A 20094-nucleotide genomic window follows, 5' to 3' on the forward strand; every position below is an offset into this window, starting at 1 on the left:
TCTGTTATTGGATGACCTACTCAAAAACACAAGAAGAGAAACATATAATCAACAGCTACTATTGCAGAAAGATTAGAGCCGCCAGCAGCTGATTTAGTCTTGGTCATGGTGGCATTCAGTGGAAAGGCGTGCATCCAAATGTGTTTTAGAGACCCCTTGAGAAGCTGAAGACAACTAAAGAAGCAGTTCTTGCTCCAGGCCAAACCCTCACTAGTGGTCCAAGATATTCGGGAGAGAAAATTGTCAGCCATGGCTGTCTCAGGATTGTGTAGATTCCAGAAAAATAAACAAACGAATAAAAAGCTGAATAATATTTACACTGAATGATGATCAGGACACAGATGGAGTAGTCCATCAACACACCCAAAGCTTTACAGTGTTGAACTCTTCATGGGTTAGTGTCTGATGAGCACATTATTATCTATGTGTAAACAATGCTTCCTTTACTTGCTTCTGCTTCTTCAGCTGTGTTCATGGATCTGAGATTCATTCAGAACAGGGCTCACAAGTAAATCCATCAATCACTGTAACAAGTAGAATTGTGTACTGCGCCTTTAAGGTGGAACGCACTCTGTTACTCACTCACAGAGTGGGCAGTCGGAATCAGGAGCGCGAGCTGTGAACATCGCATGTATGCGTGAAAGGTCCGTTTTATTTTTCTGTTGCTCTCATCTTGTTTCTTTTGTTTAGTAACGCAGTTGTTAGTGGAGTGCTTTGCAAACTGCCAATGTGTGCGAATCGACGACGACGACAATAAATCACCACTGTGGAATATCCGTCACGTCTGTGAGTCTTTGCTTATCACCTGCTACAACCATTTAGACAAGCTATCCGGCCCTTCTGATTAAAAGCGTTACAAGTGGCGCCCGAACATTTTGTCTCTGGCCTCGGATCGAACATTTGGAATTGTCGATCGAGGATATTATCTTTCATTGTGGATTTGCGGACATTTTTGCATAAGCCGCGAGAAGCACGTGGATAATTTGTGCACGGACACTTGAGATCCGTTCAGACAGTTGAGATTCATTATGGCACGTGTGATTCGTTTCGGATCGTGAAATGAGTCATTGATTCTCCAGCGGCTCAACCAAACTGTTCAAGAGTTGCAACTGCATTTGTTTTTTCTTTTTCTTTCTTCTCCTTTTCCAGTTTGGACAGAGAATGTGGGATACTGACTGAATATCTTAGTTCACTAATCACCAGTGACTTGATTCATGACTGTTATTACGTGTTCGCAGCATCATCAGAACTGTTCAACAGGTTTGACATGAAAGCTCGCATATATATGTACTGTTTTGGGATTATTTTGTGAAAAAAAATTGTGATTTTTTTTTTTATGTGATTGAAAAGATTTTTCTGACTCATTTAGAGAAACATAAACTGGGTTGTTATTTCTACAGTTGATTTTTTTTTTCTTCTCTGTTTTTTTTGTTTTGTTTTTGCTCTGATGCTGAGGAGTGCAAAAATAATTAAGACCATTTTGCTCGCATTGTTGTCATAATGTAAAAGTGGTGACAATTGTTGACTTTTGTTGAAACCTACGTTGTGTACTGTTTTACCACATTTACTGAATACCAAGCGGATTTAATATTGCTTATATAGTATACAATGGCCAAATATGTGGATGGTATGACGGATATGACTGACCTGACTTTTCCTTTCGAGTCTGTGCCTAGGAGGAGAGCACCAAGGCCGACTGTCTGCCTGGAGACACAGGTTGAGTCGCTAAGGACTGAAGTAGCAGCGCTGCGAAAATGCTTAAAGGAGTCCCTTGATCTGCAGAGAGGTATTATTGACGATTACAGTCAAAACATGTACACAGCCAATTCAAACCCCTTACCTGCACGTAATGATCCAATTGCCTATTCCACTCCATATGCCCAAACCCAAACTGTTCACATGCCAAAATTTTCGGCAACAGCCGGTGATTGCAACATAGCACCTGAAAATGCAACAGACTTTTCTCATAATTCACTGCTTAATAGCACAACTAGAGCGCTGGCCTCAGTCTTGAACCAGTCAAAACTCGAGCCCCCTGTGTTCAAAGGTGATGGAAAGGTTCAGCCTGAGGATTGGCTTCAGCTGGTGGATGTTTATAGAACCTCTTTGGGGCTAAGTGACACCCAGATTCTTCTCGAATTACCTCGCTTCCTAGCCAAAGAGCCCAGGAAATGGTTTTCAGTATTGAGTGAACACATCACTGCTTGGACACAATTCCGCACTCTTTTTAAAAGCGTGTTTCTTCCATCAGACAATCAGGAGCGCATCTTGAGAGGCATCCTTGACCGTGTCCAAGCGCCTGATGAGCCTTTTCCAACATTTGTTGCGCATCTATTGAGCGAATTCAAAAAGCTGAAGTCTCCCCCAACTGAACAAGATCAAATTGAACTGATTTGTAAGCATGCCTTGGAGCGATACAGAGTCACGATTTATGGTACAGAGATCACATCAGTCATTGACCTCTTGATGCGGGCACATGAGCTCCATTCTGTTCTTGGCCCAAACAGCCGTAATGAGCCCCCGCTACCAAGGAAGGAACAAGCATGTGACCTTTACTGCTTTAAATGCTCTAAACCTGGTTTCACGTCTCGAAATTGTCCAAACTGTAGCTTTGTGCCACAAGCAGATGTTTTCCCGGGGGTTGCACAGCAGAACTTGCGTACAGAAAGTGGAACGCCAGGTCGAAATCAGAGTAGCGAGAACCAAAGCAATAACAACAGGGGTGAGCAGGAAGATAAATATGACCAGCAGAAGGGAAACTTCAGGGGAGGACATTTCACAGGGGCAATCCTCCCTCCAGAAGGTAAATGTGCCCCAACATTCTCTGGCGTCCACACTTGAGCCGCTCGTCCTGGGTCATGTGGAAGACCCGGCTTCTTCTTCTTTCTGGAACACCCCATTCATTGTAAAAGTAAACCTCTACAACAGAGCGATTGATGCAGCTCTTGATACAGGCGCTTCCCTGTCTGCAATTGGGAGTAATATTATTTCTGGCATTCCAGGAATTGCTGAGAAAATGCGACCATGGTCATCGCCCCCCATTCAGTTAGCCAACAGAGCTTCTTGCAGCCCAACCGGCGTCATTTGGCTTAATGTTGGTTTTCATGGTAAGCGTTTTTACCACAGATTTGTTGTTATCGCTGATCTCGCTTCACCCATTGTCTTAGGGATGGATTTCATGCTGAGAGCTGCAGTCAACATTCATGTTCCATCCAGGACGGTAACCTTATGTGACACTGTCGAGCCAGAACCGTGTGAACTAGCGAGTGAATGGGTGGAGACGCCAGGGGTAGGGCGCATGATGTTCATGGATGTCCAAAAATCTGACTTGAGAGGGAAAGTCGAGGAGGCATGCTTGGGACAGGAACAAAAATCTCGGCTCCTTGCCCTGGCAGAAGGCTTTTGGTGCATGTTTGATGGTCACTTGGGCCATACGTCAATGGCAGAACACATGATCGACACCGGTAGTGCAAAACCGATAAATCTGCCACCTTACCGTACTTCCCCTGAGAAAAAGCAGATAATTGAGAGCCAGATAAAACAAATGTTGGACGAAGGAATAATTGAACCGTCATCAAGCCCGTGGGCTGCACCAGTCGTGATCGTAAAGAAACCTTGTGGAGAACCCAGGTTCTGTGTTGATTACAGGGGTCTAAATCAGCTCACATTGAAAGATTCTTATCCTCTGCCCAGGGTGGATGAATCATTAGACTTTCTGTCCCGTGGGAAGTTTATTACCACTTTGGATCTGTCTCGGGGGTATTGGCAGGTGTCCGTTGAGGGGAAGTCTAGACCAAAAACTGCTTTTATATCTCACTGTGGCCTGTTCCAGTTCAAAGTCCTTCCCTTCGGGCTCAGCAATGCCCCCGCAACATTTCAAAGGGTCATGAACACTGTTCTAGCTGGTCTGATTTATAAATGCTGTGCAGTGTACTTAGATGACATCGTAATAGCTTCACCGACCTTTGAACAACACCTTGAAGACCTTCGGGAGGTTCTGTTGAGACTGCAGACAGCCGGTCTCTCCCTAAAGCTGAGCAAATGTCAGTTCTGTCTTAGTGAGCTCATATTCCTTGGCTACCGGGTCACACCAAATGGTATATCACCAAACCCGGCAAAAGTAAAGGCGGTGACTGAGTTCAGAACACCAAAAGACACAAAGGATGTCAGAGGATTCCTTGGCCTTACAGGCTATTATCGACGCTTCATCCCTGGCTATGCGAGTAAAGTGGAACCACTTTTCCGCCTCATCCGGAAAGAAACAGCGTTCTGCTGGGATGACAGTTGCCAGGCTGCTATGGATTTCTTGACAAAGTGTCTCACGTCAGCACCAATCTTATGTTTTCCAAATTTCACACGGCCGTTCTATATACACACAGACGCTTGCGACCTGGGTCTTGGTGCGGCCCTAATGCAAAAAGATGACATGGGACAAGATGTTGTTGTGGCTTTTGCAAGCAGAACTCTACACAAGGCTGAGAAACCCTACTCCACGCCAGAAAAGGAATGTTTAGGAGTGATTTGGGCTCTGGAGTACTTTAGACCCTATGTAGAAGGCCTCCATGTGACGGTCTACACAGACCATAATAGCCTGAGATGGCTGATGACTCGCCCAAACCCTTCAGGACGTCTAGCGAGATGGTCCTTACGCCTGCAGGACTTTGACTTTAGTATTGTGCATAAGCCTGGTGTTCAGAACAAGGTCCCAGATGCTTTGTCCCGCAACCCGATTCAATGCGAGGCTGCCCCATTAGATATTCTGCCAGAGTATGCAATCATTGGGGGAATGGATCTTCGTAGCCTGTCCTCAGTTGTGCTGACAGACAAAGCACAGTTGAGACAATTACAGGAAAATTACCCAGTGGTCAGTGATCTTTTATGTGCCCTTAACAGTGCCGGAAATGAGGATGTGGATGAAAAGTATGTAATTCATGATGGTTTGCTGTATGTCAGGGACTCTAAAGTGACTTGTGGACTACATCCAATGAAACAGCTCAAATTCTACGCACCTACATCCATCAGAGGTACTTTGTTAAAATACTACCACGACCACCCTACTGCTGGACACCTCGGAATTACCAAAACATTGACCAGGCTAAAGTTTAGGTTTTTCTGGCCAAAAATGCCAGAGGATGTAAAGACATACGTTACCTCATGTTCCGTGTGTCAGTTGACAAAGCCTAGTCAAAGGAAACCAGCGGGTCTGATGGTCCCAATCAAACCACAAAAGCCTTGGGAATACACTGGAGTAGACTTTGTGGGACCTCTCCCTCGGACGCAGAATGGAAATGAGTATATTATTGTGTTTGTCGACTACTTCTCAAAGTGGGTAGAGGTAAATGCAGTCAGAACGGCGACAGCGCAAGTTGCTGCAAGTAAATTCCTGAGCGAAATCTTTGTCAGACACGGGGCACCGACTTACCTGATTTCAGACCGAGGCACGCCTTTTGTGAGTAACCTCTTTGAGGATGTGGTGGCCGCCCTGGGTACAGAACACAGGTTGACTACGGCATATCACCCACAGACAAACACTACAGAAAGGGTGAACCGTACCTTGAAAACGGCCATTCGTGCATACGTGGGGGACAAACACACCTCATGGGATAGATACATACCTCAGATATGTTTCGCACTTCGTACTGCACCACATGAGAGTACAGGCCTGTCACCGTCAATGATGTTGTATGGACGTGAGCTTGAGACTCCACTTGATTTGGTCACACAACCGAATGTTGATGGAGTGGATGACCCGGATGTAACATACCCGGAGAACTTGAGAGCTTCCTTACAAGATGCTCATGATCACGCCAGAGTAGCTCTAGAGGAAGGACATAAACGTAGGAAACGATACTATGACCTCAAACGGCGTTCGGTTTCTTATGTTGTGGATGATCTGGTTAGAGTGAAAACACACCCAAAGTCTAATGCAATAGCGAACTTTACAGCCAAGCTGGCTCCAATATACTCTGGTCCATACAGGGTCTCGAAAGTGCTGTCTGATGTTAACTACAGGCTGGAAAAAGTCGATACTGGAGAGGATGTTGGTGTGTTTCACGTTGTGAACCTTCAGCCTTTTCACTCATGGAATACTGCTTTGTCCAAACAAAAACTCTCTGATTATTGCGAGGATGGACAATCAGTGGATGAAGGTGATTCTATCCAATACGGGGCTGGAAATTCTGACGATACTGCCTTAAGTGTTGCTAGAGACTGGTTGACCGAACTACCCAATGACGTTTCCTCAGGGAGCTTACCTGAACGAACACTTGACTGTGCCGTTTTTGCAGACACAGAGTACTCTGATATGAGACGTGACTTTGACACTCACAGATTGGACACAAATGACCCGTTGCAGGGTACTGACCGTTATAACTTGAGACCAAGACGGAACCCCAGAATCACTTCTGACTGGACAGTCAATAGGTGGACTAACCCATATCATACACAAAAGGTTGATGTTAAGTAAGGAGAGTTGAAACATGGTTTTGTTTGTCACTTGTTGTTTATTGACAAAGGTTCAAGGTTTGATGTTTTAAAAAGGAAAAAAAAAGGAAAAATTTGTTCCATATGTGGGTGTTGCACACAGTTATTTTAGTTTTATTGAACTTAAGTGCAATGTGCGGACTTGAGAGACTGTACTGGTTGTGCATTGTTTTTGTTTTTTTTCACCCTGTAACAGCTTTTCAACTGTGGCATGTATGTATGGTTGTTAAGTGAAACAATAATGCTCCTTGGTTGTGTACGGCTGGGGTCAGCCTTTATTTGACAGGGGGGAATCTGTAACAAGTAGAATTGTGTACTGCGCCTTTAAGGTGGAACGCACTCTGTTACTCACAGAGTGGGCAGTCGGAATCAGGAGCGCGAGCTGTGAACATCGCATGTATGCGTGAAAGGTCCGTTTTATTTTTCTGTTGCTCTCATCTTGTTTCTTTTGTTTAGTAACGCAGTTGTTAGTGGAGTGCTTTGCAAACTGCCAATGTGTGCGAATCGACGACGACGACAATAAATCACCACTGTGGAATATCCGTCACGTCTGTGAGTCTTTGCTTATCACCTGCTACAACCATTTAGACAAGCTATCCGGCCCTTCTGATTAAAAGCGTTACATCACAAACAAAAGTTTTTTTTTTTTTTCACAAATGTAATTGCCCCTTCACAAAATCCACTGGTCCCAGACAAACGGACAAGTGTTAATAAGATGGATTTTTGGTCATTTTTAGTCAGCAGCGGGCAGAGTTAAGTAGATTTTCTGAAAGTTTATTTGTACAATACCGGTGCACAAAAATACAATTCAAATTCATTAAATTCTTCAAAACTTAGAATTAGGAAAATGTTTTGTTTGTAATTCAGTTTTCAAAAAATGTAAGTTTATAAGACACTATACATCTATAAAATGCTCCTTAATCAAGAGTTAACACAAATACAAGCAAAGTATACTTAAAATTATAATTTTCAGTATATCTTCATCAAAAGGTCAAGTACAAGTAAAGGCCAAATATACTTGGACTTTTCTGTCATTATTAATCACTTATAAGAGTCATTTTATTTATATTTCAGTGAAGCAAACAAAAAGTAAAAAACTATGCTTTCCCATTTTTTGTTTTAAAGTGTATACCAACAGCACACTTGAATAGATTTCTTTTTGAAAGGGGACTCTTTAAATAGAGAGTTCTGGCATGAGACTATAGATGGCGCAGTCCAATAGGTCTAACTCAATTTGACCTAATGACATCATTATCAACTGACACAGCTGATTGGTTCTCTCCTGTATTGGTAGCCAATAAGCTCACTGCTCAACATTCAAATATATGAGTAGAGCTTGCCTTAGCAGTCGCAGCATGCTTCAGAAACCCTCCACCTTCCCCAGCTCCATCTGTATAGATCTGCTATGAGGTGGTTCATGTATGCTATGGGGGATATTCATGTGTGTTATCTGTGCAGCACCAGCATGTTGTGCATGTACTGCTGCAGCGTAACAGATCTATTCCACTAAGACCAAATACATTACGTTACTTTAATCACTCCGAGAGTTATCAAGACAGAACTCTTTCACGGTCTCACAAACACGGTCTCACATTTACAAACCCAATTCCGAAAAAGTTGGGACACTGTACAAATTGTGAGTAAAAAAAGGAAAGGAATAATTTATAAATCTCATAAACATATTTTATTCACCATAGAATATAGATAACATATCAAATGTTGAAAGTAAATGGTAAATGGTAAATGGACTGCATTTATATAGCGCTTTCAACAGACCACATGGCCATCCAAAGCGCTTTACAATTTGCCTCACATTCACCCATTCACACACCGACTGCGGTGTCAGCCATTCAAGGCGCCATCCAGCTCGTCGGGAGCAGCTGGGGTTAGGTGTCTTGCTCAAGGACACCTCGACACTTGGTCAGGTGGAGCCGGGGATCGAACCACCAACCTTCCGGTTTGCAGACAACCTACATGAACCACTGAGCCACTGCCGCCCACAAAAGTGAGACATTTTGAAATGTCATGCCAAATTCTGTCTAATTTTGGATTTCATGAGAGCTACACATTCCAAAAAAGTTGGGACAGGTAGCAATAAGAGGCCGGAAAAGTTAAATGTACATATAAGGAACCGCTGGAGGACCAATTTGCAACTTATTAAGTCAATTGGGAACATGATTGGGTATAAAAAGAGTCTCTCAGAGTGACAGTGTCTCTCAGAAGTCAAGATGGGCAGAGGATCACCAATTCCCCCAATGCTGCGGCGAAAAATAGTGGAGCAATATCAGAAAGGAGTTTCTCAGAGAAAAATTGCAAAGAGTTTGAAGTTATCATCATCTACAGTGCATAATATCATCCAAAGATTCAGAGAATCTGGAACAATCTCTGTGTGTAAGGGTCAAGGTCGGAAAACCGTACTGGATGCCCGTGATCTTCAGCTCTTAGACAGCACTGCATCACATACAGGAAAGATACTGTAATGGAAATCACAACATGGGCTCAGGAATACTTCCAGAAAACATTGTCTGTTAACACAATCCACCGTGGCATTCACCGTTACCGACTAAATCTCTATAGGTCAAGAAAGAAGCCACATCTAAACATGATCCAGAAGCGCAGGTGTTTTCTCTGGGCCAAGGCTCATTTAAAATGGACTGTAGCTAAGTGGAAAACTGTCCTGTGGTCAGACGAATCAAAATGTGAAGTTCTTTTTGTAAAACTGGGACACTATGTCATCCGGATTAAAGAGGACAAGGACAACTCAAGTTGTTATCAGTGCTCAGTTCAGAAGCCTGCATCTCTGATGGTATGGGGTTGCATGAGTTTGTGTGGCATGGGCAGCTTACACATCTGGAAAAGCTCCATCAATGCTGAAAGGTATATCCAAGTTCTAGAACAACATATGCTCCCATCCAGACCTCGTCTCTTTCAGGGAAGAGCTTGCACTTTCCAACATGACAATGCCAGATCACATACTGCATCAATTACAACATCATGGCTGTGTAGAAGAAGTATCCGGGTCTGAAATGACCAGTCTGCAGTCCAGATCTTTCACCCATAGAAAACATTTGGTGCATCATAAAGAGGAAGATGCGACAAAGTAGACCTAAGACATGCTCAACTGTCTTAGGTCTACTTTGTCGCATCTTCCTCTTTATGATGCACCAAATGTAGAAGCCTGTATTAGACAACATTCCTATTCCTAAACTTGAGCAGCTTGTCTCCTCAGTCCCCAGACGTTTGCAGACTGTTATAACAAGAAGAGGGGATGCCACACAGTGGTAAACATGGGCTTGTCCCAACTTTTTTAAGATGTGTTGATGCCATGACATTCAAAATCAACTTATTTTCCCTTAAAATCTGAATATAATATTGAAATTTAAAACTTCCACATCGTGCATTCTGTTTTTATTAACAATATGTACAGTGTCCCAACTTTTTGGGAATCTGGTTTGTTAATGACTTTCCATTTCTATGTTTAAGTTTGATGTTTTAATTACACTGAACACAACTTAATTGTCTTTGTCTAGAGTGAATGCAACAATGACTGTTGAAATTGCTCCTTTTTCTAAACTTATTGTCACACTGAGGAAAACAGCAATTTCTCTCCAGAATGAGTTTGCACATGCCGTTTCAGTTCTGTGTGATATGAGAAGCTCTTTTCACACTGAGGACACTTGTAAGGCTTCTCTCCAGTGTGAACTCTCATGTGAGTATTAAGGTTTCCTTTATTTGTGAAGCTCTTTCCACAATCTGGGCAGGTGTAAGGTTTCTCTCCAGTGTGAAGTCTCATGTGATACTCATAGTGTCCTTTAATTGTGAAGCTCCTTCCACACTGAGGGCAGGTGAATGGTTTCTCTCCAGTGTGAACTCTCATGTGATTCACAAAGGTCACTCTATGTTTGAAACTCTTTCCACATTCATGGCACGTGAAAAGCTTCACTCCGACATGATTTTTAACATGATTCTCTAGGTGATTCCTGTCTGGGAAACTCATTCCGCACTGATGACATATAAAACAGTCCTCTGATGAGTGAGTCCTCATGTGATGATTAAGGCTTTCTTTATATCTGAAACTCTTTCCACAGTCATCGCAAACGAAAGGCTTTTCACCAGTGTGAACTCTCATGTGGATCTTGAGGATTGCTTTGATTTTGTAGCTCTTTCCACACAGTTTGCAGGAGTAAGGCTTCTCTCCAGTGTGAATTTTTATGTGGGCATCAAGTTCTTTTTTCTGCTTAAAACTCTTTGCACACTGAGAGCAGATGAACAACCTTTTGCCAGTGTGGTCTTGCATGTGAACTTTAAGATGCCTGTTTAGTGAGAAGCTCTTTCCGCACTGAGGGCATATAAATGGTCTCTCTCCAGTGTGAATTCTCATGTGAATTTTAAGATTTCCCTTTACTGAGAAGTTCTTCCCGCACTGCTGGCAGGGGTAGGGCTTCTCTCCAGTGTGGATTCTCATGTGAACGTTAAGACTTTCTTTTCGTGAGAAAACATTCCCACACAGTTCACAGGAGTAAGGTTTCTCTCCAGTGTGAATGCTCATGTGGGCACGAAGAGTTTTCTTCATTGTAAAACTCTTTCCACACTGAGGGCATAAGAACGGCTTCTCTCCACTGTGGATTTTTAAGTGGGTTGTAAGGCTTTGTTTTCGACTGAAACTCTTTCCACACTGCTGGCAGCTAAAATGACTCTCTTCATTGTGGACTTCCAGGTTCTTAGTTTCTGTTTTATGAGTCTGTGAGAAACTAGAAGAATTTTCTCCAGTCATAGAGTCATTATTTTTCTCTTCCATTTCATTCAGTTCTGTAATCTCCTCTTTCAGCGACATCAGGTCTAGAGTGAACAGAAACAAAAACAAGTTAACACCAGTTTTAAGACTATGAGACAGCAAATTAGAAAATATCCAGTATATTAGAAATAATTGGGAAATGAAGGGAAATTTTGAAACCCTAGAAGACATTTGGAAAAGTATTCCTAAATCACAGTGGAATAGAAGATACTCCTCAATCTGGAGACAATTTGGTTGAAAAATATCAGATTTTTCTTCATCCCTGAGCAAAAGTGATACTGAAGCAAAATTGCAATCTTTTGGAGAACATTTGCCTCTACAATTTCTACAAACTGTTGCCTGTATATCTGAATATATAGCTATGATAATAGGCTTATAGCTATATATTCAGATATACAGGCAACAGTTTGTAGAAATTGGTGAACATAAATCTACATGAACATAACTGGTAGTGCACCACAAGGATCGGTCTTAGGTCCTGTAATGTTTATAATCTATATTAATTAAGTGTGCAGAGTATCAGTTAAAATAAAATGTATTTTATTTTTTGGATGACACAAATATTTCTGTTCTGGAGATAATTTACAGTGGCTTTTAGAGGTGATTACAACAGAAATTAAAACAGTGGTTTGATGTAAATAAACCATCAATAAATTTAAGCAAAACCAAAATTATATTATTTGGAAAATGTAAAACAGACTTTTTATTTTTAGACAGGAATTTTTGATGTAATGACCAAACTTGAGTCCAGCTTACATACTAAAATATATTGTTCCAGTAGAAAATAACATAAGGCATAGAAATATTCTACACTTTTTTTTCTAACATCTGCTGACTGTGGGACACAGAAGATGTGTGCTTCTGGGAAATGTAGTAGCAAAGCAAATAAAGTCTCCTCTTGCTCATCAGTAACCACGCAGCGCTGATGAACTGTCTGCCAGTTCCACACTACTTTTTTTACTACTTTATTTTTTATTTTATTTTACATGTTTAATTCAGGAGTAAAAATTAGCTTTTTTTTCAAAGAGAGACTTTGAGAATTAAACAGACCTGTTTGTTCCTCGGTATCTTCATGTTTGAGTGCCACTTCAATCTTCACGTCTTCACTCTCCTCTTTAATAAACTCCATCTTTATAACAGTGTGCTTCAGCAGGAGTTTATCTGTGTTTAAGATGAGAATAATTAACAGACAGATCTCAGTCAGCTCCCTAGTTCAGTAGTCGGTAGACTAGTTCAGTAGTCAGTACACTAGTTCAGTAGTCAGCACACTAGTTCAGTAGTCAGCACACTAGTTCAGTAGTCAGCGCACTAGTTCAGTAGTCAGCATACTAGTTCAGTAGTCAGTACACTAGTTCAGTAGTCAGTACTAGGTTAGTAGTCAGCGCACTTGCTCAGTAGTCAGCGCACTAGCTCAGCAGTCTGCACACAAGTTCAGTAGTCAGCGCACTAGTTCAGTAGTCAGCGCACTAGTTCAGTAGTCAGCGCACTAGTTCAGTAGTCAGTACACTAGGTCAGTAGTCAGCGCACTAGTTCAGTATTCAGCGCACTAGGTCAGTAGTCAGCGCACTAGTTCAGCACACTAGTTCAGTAGTCAGCTCCCTAATTCAGTAGTCAGCGCACTAGGTCAGCAGTTAGCGCACTAGTTTAGCAGTCAGCGCACTAGTTCAGCACTCTAGTTCAGTAGTCAGCTCCCTGGTTAAGTAGCCAGCACACTAGTTCAGCAGTCAGCACACTAGTTCAGTAGTCAGCACACTACCTCAGTAGTCAGCACACTAGCGCACTAGTTCAGTAGTCAGTGGACTAGTTCAGTAATCAGCACACTAGTAAGGGAGTCAGCACACTACCTCAGTAGTCAGCACACTAGCGCACTAGTTCAGTAGTCAGTGGACTAGTTCAGTAATCAGCACACTAGTAAGAGAGTCAGCACAATAGTTCAGTAGTCAGTGCACTAACTCAGTAGTCAGCACACTAGTTCAGTAGTCAGTGCACTAGTTCAGTAGTCAGCGCACTAGTTCAGTAGTTAGCGCTCTAGTTCAGTAGTCAGTACACTAGTTCAGTAGTCAGTACTAGGTTAGTAGTCAGCACACTAGTTCAGTAGTCAGTACACTAGGTCAGTAGTTAGCGCACTAGGTCAGTAGTCAGCGCACTAGTTCAGCAGTCAGCGCACTAGTTCAGCAGTCAGCGCACTACTTCAGCAGTCAGCGCACTAGGTCAGTAGTCAGTGCACTAGCTCAGTAGTCTGCACACAAGTTCAGTAGTCAGCGCACTAGTTCAGTAGTCAGTGCACTAGTTCAGTAGTCAGCGTACTAGTTCAGTAGTCAGTACACTAGGTCAGTAGTCAGCGCACTAGTTCAGTATTCAGCGCACTAGGTCAGTAGTCAGCGCACTAGTTCAGCACACTAGTTCAGTAGTCAGCGTACTAGTTCAGTAGTCATTACACTAGGTCAGTAGTCAGCGCACTAGTTCAGTATTCAGCGCACTAGGTCAGTTGTCAGCGCACTAGTTCAGCACACTAGTTCAGTAGTCAGCTCCCTAATTCAGTAGTCAGCGCACTAGGTCAGTAGTCAGCGCACTAGTTCAGTATTCAGCGCACTAGGTCAGTAGTCAGCGCACTAGTTCAGCACACTAGTTCAGCACTCTAGTTCAGTAGTCAGCTCCCTGGTTCAGTAGCCAGCACACTAGTTCAGCAGTCAGCACACTAGTTCAGTAGTCAGCTCCATATTTCAGTAGTCAGTACACTAGGTCAGTAGTCAGCGCACTAGTTCAGCAGTCAGCGCACTAGGTCAGTAGTCAGCGCACTAGCTCAGTAGTCTGCACACAAGTTCAGTAGTCAGCGCACTAGTTCAGTAGTCAGCGCACTAGTTAAGTAGTCAGCGTACTAGTTCAGTAGTCAGTACACTAGGTCAGTAGTCAGCGCACTAGCTCAGTAGTCAGTGTACTAGTTCAGTAGTCAGCGCACTAGGTCAGTAGTTAGCGCACTAGTTCAGCACACTAGTTCAGTAGTAAGCTCCCTAATTCAGTAGTGAGCGCACTAGGTCAGTAGTCAGCGCACTAGGTCAGTAGTCAGTGCACTAGCTCAGTATTCTGCACACAAGTTCAGTAGTCAGCGCACTAGTTCAGTAGTCAGTGCACTAGTTCAGTAGTCAGCGTACTAGTTCAGTAGTCAGTACACTAGGTCAGTAGTCAGCGCACTAGTTCAGTATTCAGCGCACTAGGTCAGTAGTCAGCGCACTAGTTCAGCGCACTAGTTCAGTAGTCAGCGTACTAGTTCAGTAGTCATTACACTAGGTCAAAAGTCAGCGCACTAGTTCAGTATTCAGCGCACTAGGTCAGTAGTCAGCGCACTAGTTCAGCACACTAGTTCAGTAGTCAGCTCCCTAATTCAGTAGTCAGCGCACTAGGTCAGTAGTCAGCGCACTAGTTCAGTATTCAGCGCACTAGGTCAGTAGTCAGCGCACTAGTTCAGTACACTAGTTCAGTAGTCAGCTCCCTAATTCAGTAGTCAGCGCACTAGGTCAGCAGTTAGCGCACTAGTTTAGCAGTCAGTGCACTAGTTCAGCACTCTAGTTCAGTAGTCAGCACACTAGTTCAGCAGTCAGCACACTAGTTAGGTAGTCAGCTCCATATTTCAGTAGTCAGTACACTAGGTCAGTAGTCAGTGCACTAGGTCAGTAGTCAGCGCACTAGGTCAGTAGTCAGCGCACTAGTTCAGTATTCAGCGCACTAGGTCAGTAGTCAGCGCACTAGTTCAGCACACTAGTTCAGCACCCTAGTTCAGTAGTCAGCTCCCTGGTTCAGTAGCCAGCACACTAGTTCAGTAGTCAGCTCCATATTTCAGTAGTCAGTACACTAGGTCAGTAGTCAGCGCACTAGTTCAGCAGTCAGCGCACTAGGTCAGTAGTCAGCGCACTAGCTCAGTAGTCTGCACACAAGTTCAGTAGTCAGCGCACTAGTTCAGTAGTCAGCGCACTAGTTCAGTAGTCAGCGCACTAGTTAAGTAGTCAGCGTACTAGTTCAGTAGTCAGTACACTAGGTCAGTAGTCAGCGCACTAGCTCAGTAGTCAGTGTACTAGTTCAGTAGTCAGCGCACTAGGTCAGTAGTTAGCGCACTAGTTCAGCACACTAGTTCAGTAGTCAGCTCCCTAATTCAGTAGTCAGCGCACTAGGTCAGTAGTCAGCGCACTAGTTCAGTATTCAGCGCACTAGGTCAGTAGTCAGCGCACTAGTTCAGTACACTAGTTCAGTAGTCAGCTCCCTAATTCAGTAGTCAGCGCACTAGGTCAGCAGTTAGCGCACTAGTTTAGCAGTCAGTGCACTAGTTCAGCACTCTAGTTCAGTAGTCAGCACACTAGTTCAGCAGTCAGCACACTAGTTAGGTAGTCAGCTCCATATTTCAGTAGTCAGTACACTAGGTCAGTAGTCAGTGCACTAGGTCAGTAGTCAGCGCACTAGTTCAGCAGTCAGCTCACTAGGTCAGTAGTCAGCGCACTAGGTCAGTAGTCAGCGCACTAGCTCAGTAGTCAGCGCACTAGCTCAGTAGTCTGCACACAAGTTCAGTAGTCAGCACACTAGTTCAGTAGTCAGCGTACTAGTTCAGTAGTCAGTACACTAGGTCAGTAGTCAGCGCACTAGTTCAGTATTCAGCGCACTAGGTCAGTAGTCAGCGCACTAGTTCAGCACACTCGTTCAGTAGTCAGCTCCCTAATTCAGTAGTCAGCGCACTAGGTCAGCAGTTAGCGCACTAGTTTAGCAGTCAGCGCACTAGTTCAGCACTCTAGTTCAGTAGTCAGCTCCCTGGTTCAGTAGCCAGCACACTAGTTCAGCAATCAGCACACTAATTCAGTAGTCAGCTCCATATTTCAGTAGTCAGCACACTACCTCAGTAGTCAGCACACTAGCGCACTAGTTCAGTAGTCAGTGGACTAGTTCAGTAGTCAGCACACTAGTAAGGGAGGCAGCACAATAGTTCAGTAGTCAGTGCACTAACTCAGTAGTCAGCACACTAGTTCAGTAGTCAGTGCACTAGTTCAGTAGTCAGCGCACTAGTTCAGTAGTCAGCTCCCTAGTTCAGTAGTTAGCGCTCTAGTTCAGTAGTCAGCACACTAGTTCAGTAGTCAGCGCACTAGTTCAGTAGTCAGCGCACTAGTTCAGTAGTCAGCATACTAGTGAGGGAGTCAGCACACTAGTTCAGTAGTCAGCGCACTATGTCAGTAGTCAGCACACTAGTGAGGGAGTCAGCACAATAGTTCAGTAGTCAGCGCAATAGTTAAGTAGTCAGCGCGTCAGTAGTCAATGCACTAGATCAGTAGTCAGCTCCCTCGTTCAGTAGGTAGCGCACTAATTCAGTAGTCAGCGCACTAGTTCAGTAGTCAGCTCCCTCGTTCAGTAGTCAGCGCACTATGTCAGTAGTCAGCGCACTAGTTCAGTAGTCAGCGCACTAGTTCAGTAGTCAGCTCCCTCGTTCAGTAGTCAGCGCACCATGTCAGTAGTCAGCGCACTAGGTCAGTAGTCAGCACACTAGGTCAGTAGTCAGCGTGTCAGTTGTCAGCGCACTAGTTCAGTAGTCAGCTCCCTCGTTCAGTAGTCAGCGCATTATGACAGTACTCCGTGCACTAGGTCAGTAGTCAGCGCACTAGTTCAGTAGTCAGCGCACTAGTTCAGTAGTCAGCACACTAGTTCTGTCAGCACACTAGTAAGGGAATCAGCACACGAGTTCAGTATTCAGCGCACTAGTTCAGTATTCAGCGCACTAGTTCAGTAGTCAGCTCCCTCGTTCAGTAGTCAGTGCACTATGTCAGTAGTCAGCGCACTAGGTCAGTAGTCAGCACACTAGGTAGTCAGCGCACTAGTTCAGTAGTCAGCGCACTAGTTCAGTAGTCAGCACACTAGTTCAGTAGTCAGCACACTAGTAAGGGAATCAGCACACGAGTTCAGTATTCAGTGCACTAGTTCAGTATTCAGCGCACTAGTTCAGTAGTCAGTCAAATCAAGTCAATTCACCTTCATTTATATAGCACTTTAAACAAAATATATTGCTTCAAAGCAATTGAACAACATTCATTAGAAAAACAGTGTGTCAATGCAAAATGACAGTTAAAGGCAGTTCATCATTGAATTCAGTGATGTCATCTGTTTTCAGTTTAAATAGTGTCAGCGCACTAGTTCAGTAGTCAACACACTAGTAAGGGAGTCAGCACACTAGTTCAGTAGTCAGCGCACTAGTTCAGTATTCAGCGCACTAGTGAGGGAGTCAGAGTTAAAGACCTGATTAGACAATATTTCTCAAAACTAGGAAATCATAAAAGAACACAGATATAATTCAGATATTTATGTTTTACACTCGGTATGTACTATGATGTGTGTGTGCTGTGCTTGTTGTATTTACACTGATGTGTCTTCAGTCTGCTCTTATCACAGATATTAAAACTATGATAAACCTCAAGAAAAAACAACATTTGATCAAAGAGACTGAAGTCACTCCCCAGATCCCCAAATATTAATAGATTATCTCCAATATAAATAAGCTTCAGGATCGACAGATAAAGATAAATAAAAACAGTGAATCACTGTTGAGAAGCATCTGATTCATTTAATCTGAACTGGTTTGAAAAAGCTCAGTGTCTCCATCATTTCTTGATCAAACTGTGTTTATGATGAACTGCTTCACCGTAGAGGCGTGTTTGGATGCGCTGCATTCACACAAACTCTGTTCATTAACCTAATTAAATACATTACACTGTTACACTCGAAAACGATTCATTAATTTAAACACGATTAAAAACAAACCTCTCTTCAGCCGAATAACAGACGGGACCGCGACGCAGACCTGTGACGTCACGATACTCCGTCAAAATAAAAGCCCCCCCCCCCCCCCCCCCCCGACGAATTTATATACAGAAAACATATTAAAATGATCCGATTAAAGATTGATCCAAATAATAACGATTTTACTCCTCATAATAGTCCTCTATGGAATAACAGATGAATTGTGAAAAATATCAAATTCATCCTCTGTCAGCTCTTTTATATGAGCTGTTTTGTGTGTAATAAAAAGGAATATTGATTAAAGGCAAAGATATGACAACACATTGAGTTGTTAGTCCTTGTCTACACTTAATCAGAGTGAATGTGTTTAACCAGTTCTCTAGAAACACTGTAACTCAAGGAGTTTAATGTATACACCATTTATAAAAGCAATCAAAGCACCAAAAGGATGTCATCAGTTGTAGAAGCGGTCAGACTCATTATCACAGAGATCAGGATGATCATAGTGTGATTACTGAAAACCAGAACCAGATGCTCCACTGATACTCCAACAGGGCTCTCAAGTTTTGAACTGAGTTCAGAGTGAGATTTTGGCTGCGGTCGCGATGGCGGCAGGGGTTTGATGGGGACGGGTATCTGATCTCATAAATGACACATATTCTTACAAATAAAATAATATTTATTTAATTCAGCATTTATTTGTGTGTGTGTGCGTGTGTGTGTGAGAGAGAGAGAGAGAGGGAGAGAGAGAGAGAGAGAGAGAAAATGGTCAGTGTTGTTTATTGTAGGTGTTGGTAGCTGGTTTTGAGGCCAGGGGTTGGTGGCTCCCATTTGAAGCACTGTGGTTCCAGGCCAGCCATTTTTCACAGTTTCCATCAATTGCTAAGCTGTTCCTGGTTTTGGTCTTGTTTAATCCCACCATGGAGAAAACCCTCTCATCATAGGAATTTGAATGCGGGAGCACTAACACCAATGCAGCTATTTTAGAAAGCCTCCCTGCTTATGTCCCTCACACCTTGATGGACACAGGAGTTCTCTTGTCTGCAGACTAAGCACCAGTAAAAAGAGCTAGTGGTTCCCTTTGTGATGAATGGCCATCGGGTTGACCACTCCTTCTTAAAGGAACACCTATAAGTGGCTGCTCTACATAACCCTCTCTTTTCCCTGTTTCCAGTGGGTTCTCCACTGTTTCCTCTATGGTCCTCCACAGTCTCTTCCATGCACCCATCCTCTACTGGCACCCTAACTGCCTCCCCTACTGTCTTCTCCACAGCCTCCTCCTCTGATTTAGCCACCTTTTTAGGGAGCTGGGCCCGTATTCATAAAGATTCTAAGAATCCTCTCAGAAAACTCTTAATTTAGCTTAAAAACTTTTACGTAGGAGTCTTAGCTTAAGAGCGATTCGGGACCGATCTGAGAGCAACTCTGAATAAGGAAAAGACAAAAACTTTTCAGTGAGGAGGCGTGGTTGACCCCGTTGCTATGTATGACACAATCTTTTGAAGACTGTGATTGGTTGGTTGTACAAGAAGGATAAAAAGAGTGATTTTAAGTATAGGGTCTATTCTAATTCTCACTTTGAATTTACATGTGTAATTTTTCCTATTTGACCGTTCTCTCTCTCTCTCTCACTCTCTCTCTCTCTCTCTCTCTCACACACACACACACACATATGTTTGTTTTTGTGAAAAGTGGGGACATCCCATAGGTGTAATGGTTTTTATACTGTACAAACTGTATATTCTATCGCCATTCACTAACCCTACCCCTACCCCTAACCCTCACAGGAAACTTTGTGCATTTTTTCTTTCTCAAAAAAACTCATTCTGTATGATTTATAAGCGTTTTGAAAAATGGGGACATGGCTTATGTCCTCATAAGTCACCCTACCCTTGTAATATCTGTGTCATACCCATGTCATTATACAGAGTTGTGTCCTGATATGTCACAAAAACATGCCCATTATATGTGTGTATATGAATTCTATTTTTTTATTTACCAAGTTTTTAATTTCCTATAAGGTATTTGATTGGCTTAGAATGATAAAAATT

The 20094-nt window shown here is 43.1% G+C and overlaps 1 protein-coding gene across 1 annotated transcript; it reads right to left on the bottom strand.

The window, feature by feature from the left end:
- Window positions 1–9814: 9814 nt before the first annotated feature.
- Window positions 9815–18118, bottom strand: LOC113076225 (gastrula zinc finger protein XlCGF26.1-like). The gene is made up of 3 exons (XM_026248884.1): window positions 18065–18118; window positions 12329–12439; window positions 9815–11322 (listed from the first exon to the last, which is right to left on the bottom strand). Exons 2-3 carry the CDS (start codon window positions 12405–12407, stop codon window positions 10064–10066), a joined length of 1338 nt encoding a protein of 445 aa, XP_026104669.1. The 5' UTR covers window positions 12408–12439; window positions 18065–18118; the 3' UTR covers window positions 9815–10063.
- Window positions 18119–20094: the final 1976 nt, after the last annotated feature.

The sequence above is a fragment of the Carassius auratus genome, unplaced genomic scaffold, assembly GCF_003368295.1.
Source record: "Carassius auratus strain Wakin unplaced genomic scaffold, ASM336829v1 scaf_tig00019337, whole genome shotgun sequence".
Taxonomy (NCBI): Eukaryota; Metazoa; Chordata; class Actinopteri; order Cypriniformes; family Cyprinidae; genus Carassius; species Carassius auratus.

Excerpts from the sequence above, each read along its gene's own strand:
- LOC113076225 (XM_026248884.1), bottom strand. The coding sequence starts at position 12,407 with ATGGAGTTTATTAAAGAGGAGAGTGAAGACGTGAAGATTGAAGTGGCA. Across the intron at positions 11,323-12,328 it reads AGATACCGAGGAACAAACAG|ACCTGATGTCGCTGAAAGAG; the intron begins GTCTGTTTAATT and ends TGTTCACTCTAG.